The sequence below is a fragment of the Melozone crissalis genome, unplaced genomic scaffold (genome assembly GCF_028551555.1).
Source record: "Melozone crissalis strain CALT ecotype California unplaced genomic scaffold, PUWL_Pcris_2 ptg000008l_1, whole genome shotgun sequence".
Taxonomy (NCBI): domain Eukaryota; kingdom Metazoa; phylum Chordata; class Aves; order Passeriformes; family Passerellidae; genus Melozone; species Melozone crissalis.
This window is the reverse complement of record NW_026535786.1, coordinates 5,259,523-5,287,170: the sequence shown is the minus strand read 5'-3', so window position 1 is coordinate 5,287,170 and position 27,648 is coordinate 5,259,523. Positions and strand designations below refer to the sequence as shown.

Here is a 27,648-nt window from a genome sequence, read left to right as displayed (position 1 = left end):
AGTTCTTCCACTTTGGTTTCAGTCATTTCCATATTATTTCTTCTGCCAATTGATTTGCCTTTGCCTTCATATTCTAAAGTCTTCATCTTAGTTAAGTCTGTTATTCAGCACACATAATTTTAATTATTTATCTAAAGTACCTGAGTTAAGAATGCAGTAATCACTAATGAAGAGTTAAATGAAATAGAAGGTTGAATCACCCCTCAGAGGTGACTGCGCATTGTGTGAACAGGGTCTTTGGGACAATTTAGTTAGAAGCTTGAAAAAAATGAAATAGAGTCATCTTTTCTACCACTTTTATGCCAAGAAATGTTTGTTCTGGCCTAGGACCAAGATTGAATTACTTTTAATGTTGACTCAATCTGTTCTTGTTCTTTTTCATAACTTTGCAGACAGCAACATTAGAATTTAGCTATCTGTTTTTATTTAGTTTTTGAGACTTAATTAATCTTGACTTTTACAATTTTTACTTCATTATTATTTTGGATATCCATGATGCATTACCTAAATAAAATTCCTTAAGGTTTTCATAGCTCTTCCCTCCATTTCCAGTGGGAAAATCCATTAAAAGTAGATCCCATTCCAACAGATATCATTAACTGGCATAAGAAAGCCAGAACCATAGAATAATCACCATTTTTGCTGGTGCCTCTTCTTTGTATTCAACTATTTGATCCTGAGTGTTCTAATTTATATAATTCATTATCTTTCTGAATTTCTCAAACACCTTTTCCTCTGAAATGAGTCCTCTTTCAATAAAAGATAATGTTTATACAAAATATAGTAATTTAATTAAAACTGAATAAGCTCACAGAATTTTTTAGTGTCTCATTATTCACTCCAATAAAACAAAGCACATTTAATAATAATACATTTGCAGCTACTAAATATCTCAAGAAGCTGTGGAGAGCTGAAAAGAAATTAAGATCCTTGAAAAACAAAGAGGAGTATGCAAATATTCAAATGGAATAAAAAACCTGTGTTTGCACTTCTACTGGTAACTGCTTTGTTTAATATATGCCTACAGGTTAGGAAAGGTATTTATCAAGAAAAAAGTTAACATTTATACTGGTGTATTCATCATCAGAGAACATTCACTAGCAGTGAAACATGATTCTCCACAATATTAAATTGCTATAATAGTCCCTGGAATCATTTTTGCCTGAACTGTCCCAAATAATTTCCAGGCACAGCTGGAGACAGCATGAATCACAAAGTATTCAAAATATGCAGGTCTGGTATGATCAGATTTAACCAGCTTTTCAAGAAAAAGTAAATTGAGATTCTTCACATACAGCAACTGAAAAATCATAATTCCATGACATTTACTCCTGTAAAGCTCCCAAGAAGAATGATGCCTTTTTATGTTCCCACACGGGCTTCTTCACAATGGGAGAATGGACAGAACAAGGACAAGTAACATAAATTATTCTGCATGCTCTGCTTAGCTCCAGCCTTCATTGCAGCAGTTTTTCTTTGTATAGGGGTCATTGCCATAGTCCATAACTGAAGCAGGGAATGAGTTAACAGTTAGGAAGTTAGAAGTGCAGTGCCTAAGCATGGCTATTGATCTTTTTTATTCTCTGATATGCCCATGCTCAAGGAGATTAAATTTCCTGTTCCAAACAACTGCAGCTTAATCTATTTCAAAAAGTTTACAATTACTCTCAGAAATATGAGAAACATAAGGTGTCGGCATCAGAACTGGAATAGTTAGCCCTAAGTTCCATGAGGGTATAATTTACAGATACAATTTTGAGCCACTAGCATGTTACAACTACCATTTTTTATCAATACACAAATATGCAGAGCAAGCATTTCAGTAACCACCAGTATTCCCGAACAACAATTTTATTCCAAGGTGCTAGTTTTGCAGAATTCGCAATAAGATACCTGTTTCTGCTTCAATCAAGACCAAAGAGTCAAGTGGTTTTGCTCAGAGAAAAGTATTGTGGGGAGGAAAATGAATAAACTGATTACCACACAAAATGAGAGTCCTTGTTGAAACATGTAATTAAGACAAGCAGGAAATTCCTTCATCAGCAGGAACAGTTCTTGCTCTTGTTCCAACAGACAATGTTAAAAATTTCTCAAACATTGAATCAGAAGCCAATTGTCTATCAGAAAAGAGTCCTTTCTGATTTGCTGCTCCTTAGACAGCTCACTTGTTCAGAGTAAAAATAGTAAAAGGGTTCAGAGCACTTTCTGAACCAGAGCCCTGCAGAGTACGTGATGGATTGAAACTGCCATCACTTTTAGTCCAATTCTATTGCACTCTCTAGACTACAGAAATAAAAATGTTGATAAAAGGAAAGGACTTGGGCCCTATCAGTAAAGGGAGTCATGACTGCAAGTGCTACTATTTGGGAATGGTAATTCTTTTAGCAAAATACTTATAATGATGTATATGAGCACCAGCTAAGGGGATCGTACCTGGATGGTAGATGCTGTTCAAATGCATAACAAGAGAGAGGAAAAACTTTCAGTGCAAATAAGTAGACAGCAGAATCACAGCAAAGGCAGAGTTGTAGGAAAAAAACCCAAAACAATTCTTGCCTGTGAAAGAAGTCTTCATGTTCCTGTTGAGCAAACTGGCAATGTGTGTGTTCACAAATCGGCAGGACAGGACACCATACAGGCACAGCACTGAGGTGAGGCAATGTGGCTCGGACTGAAAATTAGTCTGAAGACTCAAGGCATGCTTTTTCCACTGCTCTTTTATTCACAGATAGGTCTGGTAACTCTGCTTGGTACTTTTTCGACTGCAGGACTGGGTGTTTTGCTGCTGCTGACTTTCTACCAGAAATGTTAGATATCTAGCTAATACACAGTTCATAAGTAATTGGTAAACAATTCTTGATTGTTTGTAAACTGCTCATAACTTTAGGCAGTATGTGATTACAAAGAGTGCAGCAGTAAATATCCTTTCTTACTACAAGATCTTTCCCATCAGAAAGTGTAGCTTGGTAACTCTTTGTAGACTTTTCAGTTGGAAAGATTATACTGGGTCAATAACTTCTTTGTGGACCTTAGAATAATGTATTTTATGCATAGCACATTTCAAGCAAAGTCCTTAAATAAATCATCTTCACAATCTGACCAACTCCCTGTGCCTCTGAGATATGTAATTACTTGGTATGGTGCTCCAAATACTTTTTAAATTATATTTAAACCCAAAGCAATCAGTCTAATTATTTATTCAGCAAATTTTGCATGCATGGCAAAGTTCTGATCTTTGAAGTCAGAGCATCTTCTCACATATTGATGCAGATTAACAAAATAGTTTCACTTCTAATTCACTGTTACTATTTTTGGAGGACAGTAAAAATATCCATTGGGCATATTATGTTTCACCTATCGATGCCCACAACTGTGGGCAGTAGGTGGTAAGACAACAGCAAATTCCACCAACAGAAAATGAAAATGCACAAACACCCATTCTTGCTGCTTTGAAAAACAGTTTTTTTTAAATTTTCCATTTAAAAAACCCCTCTCCTTTCTCTATAAAATGTTTATCTGTTTTCCACAGAAAAAATATGAGGAAAACATTATGAAGATATGTTTTCACACTAATGTAGAGAACAAATACACACAAAAATCTCTCAAATATTTTCATAGTTTAAATATGATTTTTTTACAAACACCTCTACAAAACTGTGAAGTAATTACTAATTTCTTGCTTGTGCAATGAAGCAAGTAGCACCTCTACCATGTTTATATCAAAATGACACGTCTTGCCAGAGAGAAGCCATCAGCTTATGAGAAGGTATTAACATGATTGATTTGAAGAGTCATTTTATAAAGTAAAATTCAGTCATTTCTACTTGACATATTTAGGACAAATCAACTGCTTATAAATGCAAACACTGCTCTGAGTTACTGCTGCATTCCATAGTTTGCTTTAGCTTGAAATGTAACTGTATCTTCAATAATACTGAGAGCACCTCACTGCACTTTCACTTCAGGTTTGAAGAACAACTTCAGGGTTTGTGTTGCACATACAACAGTTGAAGGAGCCAATGTGGCATCTCCTGCATAGTAACAGGTCATGACCATCAACCATGAAAGACAAGCCCAGTTCAATGAAGAATAGAGGTCTGAGAAAAAAGATAGGTGCCATGGTTGTCCTCCAGTACACCATGCCATATTTCAGGCCTTTGGTTTCCTAGTAATAAAATTATATTAAATTCATAAAGCCTTTCAGGGCCTGTAGATGGCATTTTCTGAATAGGATCTAGGGTATATTAAGTACTCATGTCTAGAAATTCTATCAGTGAAGCAATTAAGCACCTTTGCTATTTCTGCAATTTGTTTCTCTTAATCCTAAACTCTTATTTCTCCTTCGCCTAGACCTTTGGTATTCTGCTTCCTCTTGCTAAGAGCCCTCTTAGCACTCATATCCTCTCTGCACAGAGTTCACTCCTGCCCTTCCACAGCCCACCTGATAAGATAATCTGTAATGAAATAGCTGCAAGTGGCATTACGTTGTGCTCAAGTTTTTGAGCCAACGTCTCAGCAGGGCAGATAGGACAGGGAGAGCACTGCCAAATCTGGGCCATTTTGTTCCAGATTGTCTGACAGAGGATGTCAATGCTCTCTGTTTTAAGGAATCTGTCCACCTTTGGCCAGTTTTCTTTATGGACATGACTGCAAAATGCTGAAATACTACTTCCTGGGAAGACTCTGACAATTTTTAAATTTTTTAGTATGCACACAGACGCGGCCCCTTCTCCTCCAAACCCTTCAATCATGTGGGTAAAATCTTACCTTTTACTTCAGCTAGATATTTAGGCTCTATAGAGCTTGATGAAGCCATCCATATTGCAAATGTCAAATGAACTCTCTGATTTGTGTAGGAAAACATACTTTAAAATTCTACAGGACCCATACAGCAAACAGGTCCTTTAGGACTTGCACCTGTATTTTAACTGGCAGTATAATTAGGTCCCATATGGTTAATGAAATGTAACATGTCAGTACTTTGTAGGCTGAGATTTGTCACACGGAGGTGTTGAATGTAACACCCACTCTACCAACTGTTCAAGAGGAGAAAAAAAACAGAATCAGATAAAAGCTTTTGTGTAGAAGAGAAACAGGAACCAGCCTTACAGGTTTCATTTTCCCATGGTTCTCTTCCTCTTTTCCAGGGAAGCTATGTCAATCAAGACACTTTTCTCAATGTTTCAGAGCACCGTCTCTAAGGGCACAATCCCCTGTGTGTTTGGTAACAGAAACATGTATTCAAACTGCATGTCTGTGAGTTTCTCTGCCCCACATTGCAAGCAGTGTCTGTGTCCCTTCTCTCCAAAGTATTGCTCCTCACAGCACTTCCATCACACAATTGAAATGTGGGTGTTTGGAATAAATGCTTCAAAGACACCCATGTGTGCCAATGCTCAGCCTACAAAATGCCAAACCATTATGAAATCATTAAGCACACCCCTTGCAGATGGCTGGAGGCATGTCCCCACCAGGCTACAGATGGGACTGCAGGCACACCCAGTGCAGCTCTGATCCAACATGGTGTGTTGAGATGCTCAGCTCCAGAGTTCTGTGCCCCATGCCACACTTCCCAATGGACTAATGAGTCTGAGCACAATACTGCAACAGTACAGCCCAAATGTGTACTTGAACCAGTCTCTCCATCGTAAGACATTGGCATGATATATACAGTTTCTTCAGGGCCAAAGAGATAGTCCAGAAGAGGAGGCAACTGGATGTCACTTCCATATAAACTATCCCAAACTCCCTTCGCCAGCAGCCACTCCAGTGTCTTGCTCTCCATAGTCTGTATTCTCAGGCTGACTTTTCTGGTTTGGGCGATTTGATTCGACTGCCACTCTCCAAGGGGGCTATAAGAGAGAGTACTGTGTTTCCATCCGCAGACATACAAGTTAATCTGGCAGCAAAGGCAGATCCACAGAGTAGAGGACACAACAACCTTCCCTCTCCAATGTGGCTGAGTGTGATGAACATGCCATCACATGAAATTGCAGAGGCTTCACCATAGCCTGACATGGGCATAGCTGACCACAAATGACTGAGGCTCTTCTCAGCACTTTGTCTCCTGTGCCAGACCTATTTGCATGTCACTCCTCTACATGCTGGAGAAAATGGACAATTAGTAAATCTACAGGTCAAGCAACTCTCACTTCTCAAACAAACTCCATGGCAGGATGTTGTTAAAACTATAAAGCTTACACAGCTCAGTTGAATCTCAGGTGGCTTACCAGAAGACACTACGTGCCTAGCCCATCCCAGTCTTTGCAGCAGTCTGTATGCAAAGCCCATAAGGCTGAGATCTCTGAATGCATGCTGCACCAGATGTTTTGTTCTGAACAACTTAAGTGTGATGACAGACATGCTTTACATAAATACCTTTAGACTGAAAAAAAAAAAAAGGACCTCCACAGAAATTCTATCTGAGTGAACAAAATCTTCAGCTCCCAGCAAGATACAGAGCGTCTACATATCACTTTCTTTTCAGGAGGCATGAACATGCCAAAATCAGAAGCTGAGCATTGAAATACCTTGCACAGTGGCCTTTCTAGGCAGATATTTAAGCCAGGGAGAGAGAGCATCTGGTCCAACTTTAACATTTTTTAGATCCCTTAAATTTGAGGTTTTCTCATACTTTCCCTTTAGGACAAGAAATAGGTCAGACAAATTGCTTGTCTTTTTGCATATGCATGAAAAGGAGGAAGGTAATTTCACATCCCACAATGCTGCCAGAATGAAAAAACCAAAGTAACCATTTTTATATATAACCACCATTGAAGACGTATGAAAAGCTTATATTCAAAAGATAATATGTACTCTCTCACAGTTCTCTTTCGGGAACATATCCTAATCTTTTTGAAAGCTTCCATTAATGTGAAAAGTATTTGAGTCCTGTACTTTTGTGTGGCAAAGATAGAAGAAAAAGGAAAAACTACTTACAAATGCAACCTGAAGTTCTGTTCTAGTCATAAAACCAAATGAGCAGCACATATATTACTTATTTTCCTCCCTGTACTTCTTTGAAAACCTATGATAAAATTTGTCTCTGAGATGCAAAGCTATCATGGAAATGGGAAAGGAGCTGACACTCCCTGCTTTTTCTCCATCAGCAAAGCTAAAAGATCCCATTCCAAACTTCCAAAGTTTGAAATGGGAAAGGGGTTTTGCTCTTTTTTCGTGCTTAAATATAGCTTCACTGGTTTGCTGTCAGGATGCATGTCTGTTGCCTCTTCAGCAGTGCTCTCAGACCATGGACACCGACAATTTTTTCTGCAAGATAATGAACACTCCCAAGAGCATGTCCATATCTTCCCTGACTGCTCACTCCTCTTGCTTACAAAAACCATATTTGAAGCAACCTGATGGTGTTGAATTCTTCAAGTGCAACACATACTGTGTTCAAGAATCCAATCCTAACGTAATTGAGACTGAAGCTGGGTATGAAGCCTGTTGAAGGTAAAATAGAGGAATATTTTCAGTTTATCTTTCACCTTCAATGCTTTGCTTGCATGTGAGAAAATGTCCTGTTTTTCACTAAATGCCAAATCTGCAAATTTAACCACTGTAATACATTAAGCTTTAAGAATGTAGACTTGTTGAAAAATATGTCTACTTAGAATCATATATTTTAAAAGGAGAATATGGAGTTTAAACCTGGACTTTAGAATTCATTTGGACTAAGTCTGGATTCTCTAGGTGAAATAACTTTAAAAATAATGTGTAATTTTGATGGCCTTTATTTTATCCAGGGGTCAGTATGCATTGATTGATAGTCAGGGTCACATGAACAAAACGTTTTACAAAATTTCCAAATCAGTGCATCCAATCATATTTATGAAACTTGATAAGTTGATAAGTAATCTGATTTTGACCAGTGAGGGATAAGAGCAAAAAAATCAAATCTAACCCGGGGTAAAAGTAAAGAATTTATGCAATCAGAAAAGAAAGAGTGGGTTTAAAAAAACCCACTGAACCTTGAGAATGGTGAGATAGTAAGTCAGATAAGCAGAAGCTATGACAAGAGAGAGGAAGATAACTGTAAAGGGAAAAATCAACAGTATATAGTATATTTTTACAGGCCATCACTATATTGGTTTGCTAATAAGGTAAGAAATATCACTCTGTATGCTGAAGTCCTGCCTGGCTTCAAGGTGAAGAAAACAGAATACCAATTTCCCTGAGAGAAAGGGTATATGTTCTTAAAAATGAATTTGACAAAATTGGAAAGTTTTATACAAGGACTATAAGAAAAACTCAGCATCTGGAAAAGCCAATTTACAGAAGTGACAGGAGAGCTAGAGCTCTTTGGTTTCACCAAAATAAATATTAGAATAATGCCTGGGAAGACAAGGTTTTCCTGAGAAGAACTTATCATAATGAAGGGCTATAGGTGGAGAAAACAGCTGGGTATTTCATTTGAAGGGTGAGTAATTCACAGTCTGAACAGACTACCTGATAGTGAAATCAACTCTGTCTCTACATGAGGCCCTTAGGTGAAGATACTCTGCGTGTATTTTCATAAACAATATGTTTTAGCCTAAGTGATAACTACTAATAACTAGCTGTCATTTCATTACCTATCCTACACAGCATAAATTAGATATGGAGAACAGATTTCTAGAAATTCAAACCAGGGAGGGGTGAATATGTTCTGTGATTCAGCCATGTGTGATCAACCATAGTTTATATATCTTCGCCTTATGCACTCCAGAATCTCAGTCTTGGACAACTGAATTTTCTGCTGTAGCTATCTTCATTGAAATTTCCTAGATCCTTATCACAGTCCCCTCACTACTATTTTGCACCTTTCTTTTGGCAGTACTTCCTTTATTCTTCCTCCTACCCTCTGTAATGTCAACTAGAAAGTAAGAAGAAATCTATCTCAAAAAGAAAAGATACAAAAAAACCCCATGTAATCCTAGCTAAAGACAAATAGGAGGCATCTGACTAGATCACAACAGACTGAGGAACAGTCTGCGGAGGAATTTTCCTCATGCTTCCACTGTTCTCAACAGTTAGGTTGTATTTTGGCCATGGGACTCATTCAGTGTGATGGTTTACCATCCTCCCCAGATATTATCTTTGCAATTCTTCAATTTTATATTGCACTTTGAGAAAAACCATTCCCCATACATTGTTTGCTTGCCCTTTGGCAATGTAATTGATTTTATATGGAGGCTTTCACATATATCACCTGGGCCATGTATCTGGCCAGCCATAAATGTTGTCAGGCTTCCAGAAAGAAAAATCAAACCCCTCAGCTAAAGGAAATCTTATATACATTCTTTCCCAGTCAGTATATTCAGAATTATGAGTTACATTATGTTCATTTAAAAACAAGGCAGTGATTTATGAGGAATATTGTCTGCAAATTCATTTGCCAAGGTAGATGGCAACTGTTCTGTTAATAACCTTCCCAATCACCCCTTTAATGTATACACATACAATATAATGATATAAACACCATGCATTACAGCTTGGGCTGCCTCTGCATCATGAGCCTGCAATCAGATTTTAGTAAGATGGATGCAACATTATTCTCTCTCCAGTGGCTTTCAAACTAAATTAAAGTAAATCTATAATTTTTGGCTCCCCTCCAAGATCACTGTCTCCTGCATGATTCAAGGATTGGCTAGTCAGAACTGCCTTAGGAAAGGCGGAAAAGTTTAAAAGATCCAGCAAAAGCCCTTTGCCCTTTATTAGCTTTTGAAGAAATCACAAATTAGCTTTTATAGGCACAGGAAATGTTCTTCATGTATGGACAATGTAAATATCTATTCGGCTCGTTAAATGCACAGAAATTTTCACATTTTGAAGCTTCACTAGTTTTATTCCTGCACTATTAAGCTCCCTAGAATAAGGTTTTGATGCATGAAGATACTGACAAGTGCAGAACATCCTCTTTTTTCCTTGTTTCTGTAGGAAATTAAATCCTAGTTTCTTGCTAAGTCTTTTCCTACCTGTGGTCTAAAACTAGCACTCTGAAAAGTGTGTTCTAATCCTAGTCATTCTAATGGTGTTGGATGCCTTTTTTTCTCTATTCTCCCCTTGTTCCTGGCTACCATCTCAAGAGTGTTCTGATCACCCCTGAATTCTCAATAATCTATTTCTGATCACTCCTGAGTGTTCTGATCACCCCTCAATTCTTAATAATTTAATCTCTGTTCTCAAGAATCTATTTCAACTAATATGAAACAATGCTTTGGGAGTTTTTGGGTTTGGTGGTTTGGGGTTTATTTATATATCAAAATTTAGTTTTGACCTTAAAATCTATGAAAAATTACTTAACAATTTAATGATTTAAATTTCCTGACACTAGGTAACATACATGAAAAAAGAAAAATATACAGTTGAAAAGAATAAGGAATACAGATTCTGAAGTACCACAAATGTTTTCAAATAGTGAATAATGTGACATTTTTTATCATCTTCTCCTTAACTATTGGATTAATTTTGGATACATTTCAATATATCCAAAAATATTTAAGTTGTGTACCACATTGGTAATACAAGACATGCTAAATAAAATGGGATATAAGGCAAACTTCCAGCTCTTTCTTGAATAAAACACTTTTTGCCAAAACTGTTAAGGAAGACTAATATCTGTGAAAAGCAATTAAAAGTGAACACAGTTTAGAACAAAGATCTCATTTGATTTATCAAGTTATCTTTTATCAACTCTTAATATAAACGCATCAAACAGTTATTTTAGCCAAATTCTAATTTTTTCAGAGCTTTTATTCACCAAAAACATGTTGCTATTTTAGCTTTGAATTACGACTTGGGACAAAAATTATTTCAGGAAATATATTTTTTTTAATTGCATGGAATATCTGCTTTCCAAACAGGTCTATAGCATGTACTTTTTATCTCAAAGACAAAATATCAATGAGGGATGCAGAAAAGGAATCACTGCCACTACCCTTAGGCATCTGATAACACAGATTAGAAGAACCATCTTTGATAAAACTGCTCTGACCCAGTAAGCACTGTGTGGTGAAACTTTGTTTTCTGACAGATCTCTGAATCTCATCAATTTTATAGATCCTTCTCTGATTGAGGAGGTGCAGCCTGGGCATGGGGACAGTAACTGGGCTATTTCCAGGCCTTGAGCAGTGAAAAAAGGGAAGATGAAGCTGGAGGTTGATGGACTCCCATTGTTTTCCTCTCAGTGTAGGCAAGTTTCATAACACTGAAACTTTCACTGAGTGGTTATAGAGTCTAAGTGGCTGGAAAAGTGGCATTCAAACACTTAGTCCCTAAACAAAAGATGCAAAGCAACATTTTGACAACCTGAATGACCTGCTCTTAGCTAAGTCCACCTTCTGCCAGTCATTTAAAAATTAATTTTCTTTTTAAGATTGAGAATAGCACACCTCCTTGCTCATATTCCTTTTGCAGTCTCGTGGTATTTTCCCTAATAATTTTCATCCCCATTACACTCACAGAAGGCAGAGTATACCCCTCACTTTATATTTTTCTGTAAGCCAAGATCCTTCACAGCAGGTGTGTCTGGCCTGAGCAGTGTTAAAATGTTGTCTGGGCAGTCACTCACTGCAGAGCAAGACAAACATTAACTCAATGCTTCTTCACACTTCTGTCTCAGTATTCCCAGCTGGCAGAGAGCATTTGCTCACTTTTCACAATTGGGATACTGTGATCAATATTTGAAATTAGGCAAGGAAACAGCTACCTCTTACAGATGTCAATATTCAATAAAAATGGGCAAGCAACAGGATAGGACTGGAACTTGAACTGAGTATTTTTCCCCATATTTTCTTTCAGATGAGAGATATTTTTCAGTTTTGATAGAAGATTAATATGATTATGATAATATCAAATTGTGATAATTCTGATCTCAAAATTTAGATTTGAAACAGTTTAAAAATAATTTCAGAAAACTCCAAATGCATAATTATTTTTAGCCAATAGCAAAAATTAAATGTTGCTGGAATAGAATACTCTCCAGTCTTTAGACAGGAAATTCTGCAATTATCAGAAATGGATTTTTGGAAATAGATTTTGTCTGCAAATAAAAATATTTTCATGGACTAGCACAGACATTCTTTTTTCTGCATATAAAGCATGAAAAAATTTCACTTCTCCTTCAACTAAAATTAACCTAAATTTCAATTGTATTACTTTGTGAAAAGCAAATAATATTTTTGACCATGATACAATTATTGTCTCTAAAGGTTACAAATCTAGAGTCTAAAGACTTCATACAAGTACAGTTTGTTCCAGGCAAATGGTTTAACATCAACTTGTTGCAGTTCTTTCATTCATTTCTTCATCTTTTTCTCACAGACTATGACTAATTTTGATTTAGCTTTTTATTTGGGAGCAAAGGATGGGGGCAAAAAAAGTCTTTTAACCAGACACATTTGACTAAAAATGAAAGGAACTGTGTGAAATAACCTTTATGTGTAGGCAAAAAGCAGCCTGCTGTCATTATGCTTGCCAGATTACATCCCAAGAAAATGCTCTTTATATGCACTTATGATTAATTTAAATGGAGGAAAGTGAAGTTCAACACAGAGTACTTTGAGGATGAGTTTTATTCAATGTTTATTTGCAGAGCTGCCTGAAGAAAATGTCAACAAACTGTCTTATTTCTTAAGACTGCCTTCAAAAGCAAATTACACCTTTTACATAAGCAGAATAAATGCCTCCCTTGCCACTCCCAATATATTTGGCTTATTGTGTTTCAATTGTACCCCTGTACAGTTCTATTTTTCCAGCATACATCACCTCTTCACCCCATTCAGTGCAGCAAAATAAATGGTTTCTAATGGCAATGAAAATTGCCTTTCTAGTTATTAATTCATTTGACTCCAGGCAAATTTTAAGCAGAGATTCTCAGGGATTTATCTTGTCTCTGACTAGGAAGGCCTGATCCAAATGTCAGTCTGCTTAACAGGAGGGTACTGAGTTCAAACTGGCTTTCAGAATGAGGCTTTCAAACTTCAGTGACTGGAGAAGAGAAAATTGCACATATTTTTCTTTGATCTTTCAAAAAGACCAGGGAATGCTTTCATATGGGAAATGAGGTAAACAGGCAACTCTGTCTCTTTTGGAAGCCAGTCAGCCTCTTCCAGATTTCTCCCACCATTTTCGATTAACTGTGGTGTCAAGTGGTTAAGCAAGAAAAGGCTGAGAAAAATCCCCACGGTCCATGAGCTGCACAGCCCGCCTGCCAACCATCACCACCCAAAAACACACATGCAAATTTCCCTCTCTACACTTTCCTGTGAGCATTACTTTCCACAGAGGTGGGCAACAAAAAAGGATCTCAAACATTCTTGCAAGATTGCGAGACTAAATTAGGGGTCTTCTCTCTGCTGTACTACTTTTCCTCACACAGAAGCACAGACACAGTTCTTGGTTGCATTGTTGACTTGCTGTCTGTCTGTGAAGTGGGTTTAAGAAGTGAATGTTGGTTTAATTTTAAGGAAAATTTGTTTAACCTATGCTCCTACCACAGTAGTGGAAAAAAAGATCTGTAACATCAGCTGAAAGAGTTGGATCAGTAGGAACTCCAGCACACCCTTGCATGCCTGTTGTAGTAACCCACAAATTTTGAGACAATTGCTTCAGGGTTTGAGTGATAGGTCCTTAGTACAAAGAGTTTCATATGCCAGTTTCCCTCATTCCTGCTTATTCCTAGTTCCCTGCCATGCACAGCTAACTTGTCTGCTCATGGGGCCACAGCATGGATTGAACCTCAGAATTGATATGGCTTTTTGGAAAACAGCCCTCATTGTGCCTGAAAAATTTTATTTTAAAGCCAGGTTGGTTCAGAGTAGAGTGCCACAAGTGATAATGTAAGGAAGAGTTGGAGAGAGGGGGAAGGTGATGATAATGATTCCTGACAGAGCCAAGAAAGACAGAGTTACAACCCAAGACTAAGACTTGCAAAGATATCTGATTGGTCTATGTAAAATACACTATAGAAATATGACTTTTTTTCTAATGAGAAATGTCATTCATTTGTTTGCTCACATTTTCTATTGAAGGGATTGAAGAACCTTCCTTCTCAAAATTACAGGAGCTATGCTGACAGCTGTCCTTCCTGCCTTCCCATTTTTAGGAAAAAAATTTACTTTTAGAGGTTGCTTGTAAATGTGGAGACATCACCTAGTTTAAATTTTAATGCTAAATGTAAAAGGAGTTAAGTTTACAGGAATTAACTTTTTTTGTGTATTTTAAATCTGTAAGTCTTAAGTAAGGATTTAACAACACAATTTCAGATCAACCTTCCAAAACAGTAATCCATTGTAGACAAAGATAATTAGTAAGTTCATAAGGAAAGATTCAAACACAAAGCTTTTTATTATGTAATTGTTGATGTATGCCAGGCTTTTCTTACAATAGACTCAAAAGAGACCTATAAATTTATTTGCTGATGAGACTACCAAAGGAATGAAACTAATAGGTTTTTCATGTCTCTTTCTTGTTCTCCATCCAGCTTTGGAGAAGAGGATCCACCCTCTCCATGGAAATCATTCACAGAAGCCAAAGATCATATTGATCAGAATGATCATAAAGATCAGAAGAATCTGGTTAATAAGAAAATTAATGAATGAAAATTAGTTAAAGATAATGAATGTAGCTGGTCAGAACTACCTTCTATGTGTGAAAAGCAGGACTACCTTCTATGGGATCTTCTGGGATCCTATATCAGTAAAAATCTCAAGGAGAAGGATTCAAAATTTTTTTTCTGTTTGAAATAATACCTGTGAATGTAGGACACTGAGTTGAGTGGCATATTTAGAATGTTATAAGTTACAAGATGCCACAGTAAAATGAAAAATAATTACAACATAAATAAATAAATAATCTCTCTTTTGCTTATTTACTCAATTCCTTTTCTTTATCATTAATGTGTAGGGGTTTTTAAAGGTAGTTTAAAAATAATACAAGGGATAACATGTGCCACAGTCCTTAGAAAGTACCCTGAAGATCATACATTGCCACATTTCAAAGAAGTATCTTGATCAGCTAGTATTTTTTTTATTCTATCATAAATACCATCGGTTTTATTGTAATAAAACTTTTGATGTTTTACCTGGAGAGTCTATTCATCTCCATTTACCTGCAGAGTCTATTCATCATCCTTATCAGATTGTGCAACTAGATGATAGGATCATAAGATTCACCCAAGTTTAATGTTCTTTCACTGAAGTCCAAAATTATATTGCTGTAAATATGCTATGAATGAGGGGTCAGGTTTTAACAATGCTCCACCTAGCATATCCACTTTAATAATGGCAGAAGCAGGCACATGTTGTGCTACATATATAATTTTGTTTTTCTCCTTTTTCACATTCAGGTCTTCTCTCATTTGCTTCTCATCTTGCCCACAGCATCTATGTCCCACTCCAGCCCTTGTGTCCCTATTCTCTTCTTTCCAGGGCGGAGTACAAAGTTCCTCTGCTGTAAGATTAACATGCCATATGCTACCATCTGCTCCAAAGAGTGTCCTCAGAAAGTGGAAAAAGTACGTATTTTCACTGTGAAGAATCAGATTTGTACATAAGCATGACTATTCCCACACTGAATATAAAACCATCCCATCTCAATAAGGAGAAGTGTCAAAGTTGTTCATTATAAAAACTAGATGAGTCATCAAAAGTATTCGGAATATAAAATCTTATGCTATTGTTAGTAGCATTATTTTTGACCATGATGTTATTCATACATGTTTGTGAAGGGTAGGCTGCACACCTAACCATGCCAAAGGCATCAGCTGGTACAGAATACCCTCACTACATGATGTCACGTAGAGTGACTTATACACTGTTTTGAACACTGAAGTTTTAGATTAAACTGTTACTGTATTCATGCATCCCCATACAAAAAAAAGTTCAGCTATTTTCCAGCTCTCACTATCATGATGAAAACATGGTTGCAACAATCCACATGCAAATTCAAACTTTTTTTTTTTTAATACTGCAGAATAAGTTCTCTGCATATCTGTAGGAGGAAAGACATCTCGACATTATACCGTTGGACCAGCATCTCCTCAGAAGGGGCTCTGAATGGTATAAAGCCTGCCAGAGAAACATTCTCAGTGTGTGGGAAGGACAATCTGCGCTCTATTGGTTATAATAAAGCCAGCAGCATCTGCCACTGTTCAGCAACGTCACCACCACTACTCAATCTCTTAACATTTTTCATTCTCAGTTTGTATTCTGAGCCTGCCATTCAGCATCTGTCTATTTGAACAAAGGCAATGTAGTGAGGTCTTAAAACTCATCACAGAACTTAATTCCATAAAACTTAAATGATGGTGTCATTAGGCAAGGCCAGATGAAACTTGCTCTTAAGACAGTATCAAATTCTAGTGACTTCTAGCAAGATGAACTCAATTCTATCAGTACAAGGAATAATGAAATCAAGTGCACTTTTCCATAGCATTTCCTTTTAATCACATACTCTTCTGAATGCTGGGTAAAAGGCTTAAGCTCTATTTCACATAAGTAAAAAGAGGAAAGCAATTTAACAGACAATTCTGATTTTCTGGACATCTGATGGCTCATAAATGTGTGAGGGAATTCAAGGAAACTTCCCTTGTTCTGTCCCAAAACCAATGCCCATAGGCAGAGGAAGAAGTGGTGCAATACTCCACGGAGTACTTGCATTCAAATATTAGTCAGAATTGCAGGTTTTTAAGTACCTGTGCCACTCTGGCTCAGACATTAAGCAGGAACACATTCTGACTCAGCTACAGTTTCAAATGATAATTTAGCTCTCATCTGCACTAAGACCAGTTGCTTTCTCTCTATCCATTGATTCTAAAATAGTTATAATTAGTATTCTACATATTAGCAGATAAAAAAAATAAATAAATGTGATCTAAATTAAATTAAATTTGGAGAGTTCAGATCAAGCACTTTTACCAATGAGTGGCCCTAGAGCACACACTATCCCATGTGTTTCAGCCGTTAACAACATGATGCTATTTCAGACCCAGAGAGAGTATAAAGTTATTATTAAGTAAAGTAAAAGTCTATACTGTTGAGAGCTGGCTGGCAAAAATCCAACAACATCAAACTATCATCACCCATCAATTAGACCACATCAGAGTATTTCAAAGGCATTTTTATGTGGTAAAAAGCTACCTCTTACCTTCGGTGTGTACAGCAGAAACGTAGGTCCAGTTATAGCGTTTGACAATGTCCACCATGGCCTTTGCTTGCTGTGCATCAGAGGGCACCACTCTCATAAAATACTTGAACAGAGTTTTGTCACTTAGGTCCATGCTTGTGGCAGAATAAGCAATCTGAGGTATATTGAAAAGCTGCAGCAAGTTCTGGACCTGGATAGCAACTGAGCTGGAGCCAGGCCCGATGACACCAACAATGGGTTTCTTGGAGCGGAAAGACGATGATGATCCATCCACACATCGCACCATCCCTTCCTCTTCTTCCGAAGATATGAGAGAGTCCCTTATAAACTCAATGCTCTGCTCCAGAGCCACAGCAGAATGCCAGCAGGAGTCCCTTATTTCACATCCTAGTGTTATATTTGGCAACAGTGTGGGGTCCAAATTAATTCTGTCAAGGGTATGTAGCATTGCCTCCACTCTCTGAATACCATACTGCTCTCTTACCTCTCCACATTTCCTCTCATGAACTTTGTCAACAGTTGGTTGGTGATGGACAGAGAATAGAGCTCCAATGATAATATCACCAGGCATGTGTGCAACCACTCTTCTCTCATTTGCCTGTGCTGAAACCAAAAGCCCAAAGTTCCCGCAGACATCTTCCTTCAATAGCAGGATTGCAAGGAACAGCAAAAGGACCATTTTAGGAAATTTTAGGCTGGTAGAGACAACATGATGGAAAAAAGTTGGAGAGCTGGTGAAAAGCAGTTATCAAATCTTCTGGAGAGGAGCACTGTACTGATTGTTAACCAGGAGTTGGCATCTGTTCTCTAAGGAGTCACCATCATCTCCAAGTGGACAGCTATGCAGAGCTGCACATGAGGTCATAATCCTCATACCCTTCAAAAATTAATAAACAAAGAAAGATGTTTAAAATTATTTATAAAATCAGCAAAATATATCATATAAATTAAGATACAAAATCTTACAATCTTTTCTAAAATTGCACCTATTTCTACAGTGATCAATGCCTGTAATACATTGTCTACTGCATATGCTTCCTTTCATTGTTTTCAAGCTGGAAAACTTTATCTCACTTGAGTGTTTTACAATCTTGGGCTTGTACTTCTGCCGGTTTAAATCAACTTCTTTCTTTTTGACAATCGCATTTAAAAATTCTTTGGGGAAATGTTTTCAAATGAACAAAAGACTGGCAAGTATTTAGTTCTACAGAAGAAAGTTGTGTTGCCATTTCTAACACATGTCTTAGAAAACAACTCCCTTTAATTTCAGACATTTTCTATATCTCTAATATACATATGTCACACTAATGTACCCTGGACTGCACTCTATTATCCATTCCAGCACTAGGAAATTGCTGTTGACACACAAAGCTGTTATTCTAAGGAATGCAGAATGTATAAATCTGTTTTTAGTTTTCAAAATACAACGTGAAATAAGTTGGCTTTTAAGCAAGATTAAGAAAACTGTTTTTATTATTAACATTTATATTTGTTTTAAGCAAAGAAACAATAATTCTAAACCAGCAAAGCAATGAAATTATTTTTACCTTTTTACATCCTTACTTCAAAAATCATCAAAAAGCAATTTGAAAAATCCTTATACTGTACATAACCCTACAGACTCCACTGGTATCAAGAAGCTACATTTACCTATAGACTGAAATGCAATCTGCACTCATCTTCACTGTTGCTGAAGGATAAATAAATAAATAAATCAGCAAACACTTCCCATCTTGGGCTGTGGTTAATCTGTGGAACCAGAAAATATATTTGAGAATGCTCTGCACCTGGCAGTGATTTTACAGCAGAAGGTTTCGAGTTTTAAATATAGGCTTAAACAGTTGTTTGCCTGGTCTTGATCCCTGAGCACATAAATACCATCTCACCTGCCAGTGAATACATTGGTAGTACAGAAAGGTAAGTGCACTTTTATATCTAAGATGCTGAGCTACATAGGGAACCAATATGCCAAATTTAATTTTTAACAAAACAACAGCAAAATTCTGGGGAAGACCGCAGTCTCAGTTTTATTGACATAAATATTTTGATGCAATATAAAATATTTCCAATTTTATACATTTCAGACACCACCAATAATTTTATACATTTCAGACGCCACTAATCACTTCTAATCCATTAACGACTCTACAGGTCCTACATATTGTAAAGTAAGAGAAACCATCGCAATTGAAAATCTACCTCTGTTTCTTCGAGTTGAAAATCTCACAGGATTTTAATCTTGAATTTACTCCCCATAGCTAGTTCAGTCAGTATAGTGATACAGTGAAACTCTTCCTGATTCTGAAGATGAGACACACAAAGATAAAAATATTCTTCTGCTTGATGCTAGGCTTTCTCTTTTATTTTACCAAGATGTATAAATTATAGATTATTTTCACAGAGGAGTGAGTGAGCTTTAGTGAGTATTCCCAAATAAAACAAAAATCCTTAGAAAGAGGAAACAATTAATACAATATTTAAATGTTAATTGGAATATTAATAAGTTCATGTAATATTAATTTTAGAAACATAAAGTGACAATAATAAAATAAGTTTCAGGCAACTGTAAAACCCTTCAAGAAGGTTTGGTTTTTTTTATTCTGTGAAGAGTTGGGTTATCAATACTGCACTACCTTTGCACTACTGCACAACCCTTAGCCACTAAGGAATAACAGCAATTCAGTTCAGGTTAATTAGTCCCTAATTAAAGACTATCATTATTGCTTATGTCTTGCAATTATTTATTCCATCACTCTGAAGTTGGTACCATATAATTTGAAACAGTCAAAAGGATGAACTACAGGGGATATCCTTGTACAAGATCAGAGCTCTTAAATTCCTATACCTTTAATTAATTGAATGTGTTATGACTTCAAAATTTTTAAAATTATTTATAAACTTACCAACATTTGAACAGAAGTAGTACTCTGTTACTTAACACCATGGATACTTATTTTTCTGAACTTCTCAAATTAAGGCTACGTATCCAGAACACAAGTATATATAGACAAGTGCCAGCTCTGCTGCAGACTGTAACTGGATATACAATTAGATGTCTTTTTATAACCCATCTGCCTTTGAATCTGCAGATGTGCAAACAGAGAGAGTTCAGGGGCTTGGGGTGAGCTTGTGGTACAAAAAAATCTAATGCACCATTTTAATTCTGCTACTCATATTCACCAAATTTTTTGGTCTTGTGTTTATGGATTAAAAATTTCCATACAGGATATATGAGAAAGAGAGGGAAGGAAGGCCATTTTTATCTTCTTCCCTCCAAAGAACAGCTGTTTGCTCTTCTCTGCTTATAGTTGTGTCTATCAGTACAAAATTACAGGGTAAAGAGTGAGACAAAGCTGAAGGGCTCCTTCATGTTTCTGGTTCCACAATATTAGAATATGTCATAGCTGGGGGATTCCTATTTCTGAAAACAATAAAACCTTTCCCCTCCATGGCATCCAAGGGGAAAGAAGGGGCCAGATGCAGGCTGTGGCTGCTCCACAATTAATGAACTGTCTTCATTAGATTAAAGCTAAGGTCAATTTACTTGGGACTTAAAACTTTCCTAATTACACTGAGAACACTCCTTCTGTTTTATAGCATTGGGCTTAGGATTCACATCCAAAGCACCTGAAGTCAATATTTTCACAATGTAATGAAACAACTTGGAATTTATATTGACAAATATCTCAGTGTATTTGTGTTGCATAATAGAGATCTTGTTCTCTGGTCTTGCACTCATAAACTTAAGAACAGAATGGTTGAGTGGAAAGCCTCAACCAGTTCAGGAAGTTATGTGGTCCATTCCCTCTGCTTACTGTAAGTTCAATTAATACACATTTCTTAGCTTCATGTCCATATCTCTGAGGGTATGGAGAGACAGAAACATTTTTGGGCAACCTGTTTGACCACAGTCACAGTAAAAAAGATTATTTTTATATATATTTAAACAGAATTTCCAGTGTTTCAATTTGTGTTTATTGCCTGTCGTCCTTCCAATGGGCACAGCTGGCCATGCATGAGAAGATATCCTGAGAATAATCAGGTAACAAGTCCTATTTCAGGCAAAATGGTTGAGCAGAGAGCTGGTAGACTAAGCACACTAATAATATTTCCTGGAGAAAGTCTTCCTGAAGAGAAGATGGCCAAGGGAACTATTCAAATATACAATTTCACTGTGCTTCTCTCCCAAAAGAATCACATACAAGTCCCTTCATGTTTTGATTACAATTCTCTCTTACTACAGGCAGCTTATTATTGCAACCAGGATGAGTACTAAAATAAAATTAAGTAAAATTTCATAAGCTTAAATATAACTCTTGTTTAATTTGTTAGAGATAATCCTAAAGGGAATTTGACATGCCATAGCCCTCAGATTGAGAACAGACATATCAGCAGTTTCAAAGACAGTGAACTCCTGAGTGCATGCACAAAGTAATGGGAATTGCTTCCCATTTAACAATTTATCTGTTTTGTTTTCATTGATGGACAACATTCACAGCACTTATGATCACATTTATTTTTCACACTGTTCAATTTCTTCATCATCAATGTACTTATCCCAAATTGACGGAACCATAAGCGAAATGGAATCAAGTACTTAATTTCTGGCGTGTCAATGTTTCTTGCTTATTTCTGTTATGGATTTAACTATAAACTTATCCTGAAGTCACATGCTTTAACAATAGAGGACACTTTGGTCTCAGTCTTTTGCTCCACTAACCTGTGGCTCGGAGCAATTGCAGAAGAAGTAACACTGCCTATCAATCCTTCGTTCTGTCTCACCTCAGACAAAAGTTTACATACTACCCAGATGACTGAAGACACAGATCTGATGAAGCACTCAACATGTTCCTGTGACCTCTGTTCTCCCTGGCAATCCAAACTTCATGCCAGACTCTGTCAGAAGAAATTCTCAGCTGTTCCCTTAGGGCAGAGTTCCAGCTACTTCATGTTGAGGTTTAACCGAGTAGAAAATGAGCATCTGTAATATTCCATGAAACATCACACTAATCTTTTGTTATTAAAAATATATAAATCTTTCAACATTACACCAATCTCAAATGCATGTCCATCAGTACTTGCAGTCTGTAGAGACCAAAAGAAACAAAAATCTCTCTAATATCTAAGGGCATTATTAAACAACTTGATCAAAAAACAGACTGTGAGCAGCGGTTCACAAAGAGCTGATTTTCCACTGTATTTGTGTCTGAGACTTTATGCAAGGGATGCATCTGGCTGCTGTTAAGGGCTTCTGCTCCCGCAGGTGTGAGTGTGCTCAAAGCTGCAGGGTGACCCCCTTTCCTCCAGGGCTTACATTATTATAGCAGCGCCCACTAGCGAGCCCCCAGCGAGGCACCTGCGCTCTGCAATCTTGGCACCACGGCCCCACACAGGCAAAACATCCACCCGGCCCGGGGAAATTCTCTTATTTATTCTCATCTGTACCATAGGGGGCAAAAAAATTTAAAAGGGAGAAGCAACAACGCTTTCCTGTGGGTTTCTTATTTGTTATACTTCCATAAGTTTACAGCAGGCTTGTTCACTGTTTCTGAATCTTCAGGCAGATTTAAATAATAAAAATAAAACATCAGATAACTTAATTAAAAAATAGTGTTGTAATAGAACTCATGGCCCGGTCCAGGAAAGCACTTAGGAATATGTTCTGTGCTTCTCAGAAGAAGAATATTATTGGTCAAATGTCTGTAAAGACTTATCTAAAGTTTAAGGTTCTCCTTAAAGGATTTTTAGGATCAGAAAAATCACAAAAACTAATGTTCTTAAAATCCATTCACTTGTAGTGACAAAATTTACTTATATGTTATGTTTGTATAACTTTAAGCCATTGTACCAGCTGATCAAATGCTTTCCAGGCATTCATTTACTATACCTACCACAATTAATATAAATCCATCACAAATTAGATAATACATGTTGATATGGATCAAATCAGTATATCCCAAGGAATCAACCTATGTTTTGCCATCAGAGAAGACAAAACCATAGCAAGCAGCAACTGAATTTCTTGTTCAGAGTCAGTCATGTCACTTCTCTCACAGTAAAAATCTTCCAGTAGCAAAATATGGAACAGCCTTAGAAACAGTTACATAAAGAGAGCAATCTCTCAGCTCTTCTTGATTTGGACCAATATTAGGAGAAAGTACACCGAGGACGCAAAGCTTTGCTGAGTTTTGCTATGGCATTTCAAACTCCAAGCATTGCATCCAAACTATTCTGGTAATCTATCTCCCAATGTTCTGGAGAGGCTCATTTTGCAGAAGGACGTCCCCCCTACCCATTCCTCAGAGGTAATGCACTTTGGTCACACAAAACTTGACGCACTCAAATGGTATTTATTTGAAAATATTGAAATATGAGCACCCTGTTCTGAGATTCCTGCTGTGGTTTCTCTTTTTCTGTGCACAAACAAAACAAAACAAACAAAAAACCCAACACCAAGCCAACATTTTTCATTATATTATCAGTTCTGCAAATTCCAGTGGACATTAGATCAAGATCTTTGGGGGAAACCCCCCCCCCCAAAAAAAAAAAAACCAAAAAAAAAAAAAACAAAAAAAAAAAAAAAAAACCCTGACTTTATACAAAAGGAGAGACTACAAAACAGTTTTCCATACTTCCACTTAGAAATATGAAAATTCTAAGCAACAAGGGAGAATTTTCACCATTTGGTCAGAACGTCCACTGGAAATGACAGACTGAAGTGTTGATTTCATTTCTTCATAGCTAATAACCAGAGAATGCTTTAATTATCAACAAGATCCTTAGGAATGCCTGTAAATTCTTCCCCATGTTGTGTTTACACACACTTTCAGGTTGCTGAAACAATTTTGGCTTTAATATTTAGGTTCTTATTTTCCCATGGAAACTTGCAGTGATCTCTGTAATTTTGCCAAATGTACTACGTATTGCTGCTGTTACCAAAACCCACTTATACCATGTGGTCCAGGAACTAATAGACCAGGTGTGTTTTCATCTAAAATCCTTGACATTTTAACAATCAATAAAACTGTGTGGGATGGAGGAGGTGATCAAGAGAAGGCAATAGCAGCTTCAGAAAACATTTTCCAGCAAGTTGCAACAAGAGTGGTTATGGTGGGATGCCACTATGCCAGCAATGTCATAACTATGCAGGAAGATAAAATGACACAAAATCCATATAGGGACCCCAAAATACTCTGTGAACATTTTAAAGAATGATTAATACTGTGATTGTGTTACATAAATATTAAAATGTAGTCAAAGTATTTGAGAATTCGCAAAAGATTAGCATGCCATAGAAATGTATAGGAATATGGTAATCAAAAAAAAACGAGTCATAGGGAATTTAAAGAGCCTGGCAGTAAACTCCTCTATACATCTTTCCCTTTCGGGATTTAGAGTTGTGTATTTTTAAGATTCTCTGCCACTTTTGAGATGATCACCTACTTTGTCATCAAGACTAGGAGAAAGAAGCGTCTTGGCTCTCCCTGCACCGAGTCACCTCCTCCCCATCACCGTGAATGGCTTCTCAGGGCAGAGATGGGATGTGAGCGGGGCTGCGGATGTGACGGAGCCCCAGGGTGCGGGACTGGGCTGCCGGCGGGCAGCGGGCAGCGAGGAGCGGGCGCTGTCCCTGGTACTGAGCACCGCCCGCCGCCCGCGTTGGTCACCAGGCAGGTCTGGGGAAGGGGGAGACGAAAATAAAACAACCTAGAAATCAACCGGTGGCAAAAAATGCCACGGTGGTCACATTTGGCGGGCAGGATAGCATTTTTTTACTAATAAATGCATAGATCTGGGTCTTAGAGAAAACTGCTGAAGGAGAATAACTCCCAACATTGCCACCTGCGCTGCCACAACTAAGCGGCTCTGCACACAGACAGACATGCATGTGTGCATCCACACTGGTGCTTAGGTCTCTGTCTGCATGCTCGGCTAGTGCTATCGCTGTCCCCTTCAACCCATAATGAATCATTTTTGCACGTGGGGGGATTAGCTTTGATTATTAAATAAGTAACAGACGGGACTCGCTGAGCAGAGCCAAGTGATTTGTCCCAAGGTCACACAGAAAAGTCTATGGCTGAGCTAAGCCTGGCTGTCTCTGGAAAACAAATACATCCCCATTTCCATTACACCTTCCTAGCAAGACAAATCCCCACTTGTGAGCAGAGGAACTATATCACACTTCACCAAGCCCAGGTATGACAGTACCCCCAGTCCCTGCAGCCCCACACAAATCATGCTCCTCGGTAGGGATCAGTGCCAGCTGCCCTCCAGCTCCCTGACCCCGTGATGCCCCTGCAGCCCCTAGAGAGGTACCCCACCAGTTGGCTTGCTGGTGCCCCAGGAGTTGTGCTAGTCCTCCATCAACCAGGGCACCGAGCAAAAGCAAGAAGGGAAGCAGGGGGGGAAGAGTCCCTCCTTCATCCACAAGGTTTCTGTCCACAATCCAGGGCACATAAAGACCCTCTCCCAACCCACAGCATTACCTTGTCAGTGGCAGCAAGCGCTTCTTCCCACAGTGATGGCAAAATAGTCCTTTTGGTGGCAATAATTAAGACAGGTAGGGGTAGGCACCTCCTATTTTCAGCCACGGCAGAGATAGCACTCCTCACACAGACCTTCTGGAGCTGAATAATCCTCAAATGCCTCTGCAAAGATCACCAGCAGGTGAGCCCCACTCGGCTAGCATTGTCACTCCTCCAGCTATGGACACATCCTATTTTCTTCTGATCACAGGCAGTTGCTGAGGACCGAGTACCCTACCCCCGCGAATGCATGCACATACACGCCATGCAACACGCTGTTCTCTCAGCATCGCCCAAATCTCATTTGCAAGAGGCGTGAACGGTGCCTGGATTTAAGGGAGGGGGAAGGCATGAGGAGGAGGAATAAACAAACAAACGATGAAACAACAGATGGGTCTTTGCTCTCTACCACCACAGCCTTGGTCTTCCTAAATACTTGCTGCAGCCTGACCCACCTGCTTAAACACCTCTGCCCTTCCTCACATTTGCCATCTCTCTATGTTTATAGTGAGCTAGCCCTGCGTTCTGCCCTGTGAGGAAATCTCCCCAGATCCTCTGAAGGTTGTAAGGTCCCCCTACAAAGCGACACCTCTCTCCGGCACTAGGCTCTGGCAAGTAAGAAAGCAGTAATCAGTTCAGAGCAGCATCATCCAAAGGCAGGGAAAAAAAAAAAAAAAAAAAAAAAAAAAAAAAAAAAAAAAAAAAGCGGTTTAAAACGGAGTGGCAGGGAAGAGTTTACCCCTGCGGTACCGGCGACCTTTTGCGAGCTGCCCCCCCGAAGTTTGCTGTCTGTCCAGGTCGCGGTGCCGGGGTCCCGGGCACTCCGCTGCCGCACCGGGCTGGGGGGCGAGGGGGCTTTTTGTATGGGCGAGCACCGAGCTTCAGCGCAACTTTTTAGTGCCACCAAGTGGCACAGATCCCTCCAGGAAACCAAGCAGCATGCCAGCCTGGGCTCTGCCTGCTGCTCTCTGGCAAAGGGAGAGAAGGGGATGCAAGAGCAGCCACCAGCCCTCTACAAAAAAAAATGCACACGCAGAGACGAGAATATCAAGCAAAAAGGAGGGAAGGAAGGACAGGTTGCCCTCTCCAGCCCTCGCCCCTTCCCTCGCCTGCAGGGTGACAGCACTGGGCACGGCGAGATGAGGAGCGGTGCCCCCGCCAAGGGCAAAGCGAGCTGCCAGCCCCTCGGGCGGGATGTGTCCCCTGCTCCTGTCCCCGCGGGCTGCCCCCGCTCCTCCCCACGGCAGGTGTTACCTGCAGCCACCCCTTCCTGCCCGGCCTTCTGCCCTCGGGCATCCCGAGCTCTCTGGACCCAGAGGCTCTGCGGTTCCCTGCCAGCCCTCTGCTTCTTCAGCCAGCGTCCCTGGACCGTATCTGCAGACCTACGGACAGGCTTTTTATTTGCCTACATTCTGCCCACAAGCTCGGTACCCTCCGAGTCCTTCCGCTTGCCTGCCCTCCCACAAATCCCACAGCAACACTCTCCCTGCTGACTACCTGCTGCCCGCAGAGCGCGTTTACCTTTCCTCGGTTAACCCTTCCCTTCGGAAGCCAGCCGAAGCTTCACCTTCTCCTCCGGTGTCCCTGCATTTCCCCAAATCCTCTCCTCTCCCTCTCTCCCCCGTTTCACGGCTCAGCCCCGCGCACTCGGCTCCTGCTTCCATTCACCCCCAGCCATCCCGCACGGCACCGCTCCGCTCCGTTCCTCCGCCGGGCTGGGCACGACGGCTCTGGGCGCAGGGAGCGGGGTTGTGGCCAGGCGTGGGTGGGTGCGAAAGGTCCGAGGTAGCCTGAGCCCTGACAAACTCAACACATCCCTGCAGCCCTACTGCAACAACAAGGGAGCACCAAGGAAACATCACAACACAATGCCAGGCAGAGATCATGTCTTTATTTAAAGCTGTTCTTAGCAAATAAACAAATAAATAAGGTAATATGGATTAATAAATAAATAATAAAGCAAAATGCCATTTAAGTAAGAGCTGATCTGGCG

General features: G+C 38.9%; 1 protein-coding gene across 3 annotated transcripts in view; it reads right to left on the bottom strand.

Annotated features, from left to right (window-relative positions):
• The window catches only part of GRM5 (glutamate metabotropic receptor 5), a 240,008-nt gene extending 212,697 nt beyond the window's left edge, over nucleotides 1-27,311 (bottom strand). For 2 of the 3 annotated variants that reach the window (XM_054270033.1, XM_054270035.1), the window contains exons 1-2: nucleotides 25,617-26,286; nucleotides 17,131-18,007 (exon numbers count right to left, since the gene is read on the bottom strand). In XM_054270033.1, the coding sequence (XP_054126008.1) occupies nucleotides 17,131-17,809 (679 nt within the window). In that variant the 5' untranslated portion in view covers nucleotides 17,810-18,007; nucleotides 25,617-26,286. Of the gene's footprint in view, nucleotides 1-17,130; nucleotides 18,008-25,616; nucleotides 26,287-27,176 lie in introns of those variants that run through there. The other variant, XM_054270034.1, reaches the window with a different exon arrangement.
• Nucleotides 27,312-27,648: the final 337 nt, after the last annotated feature.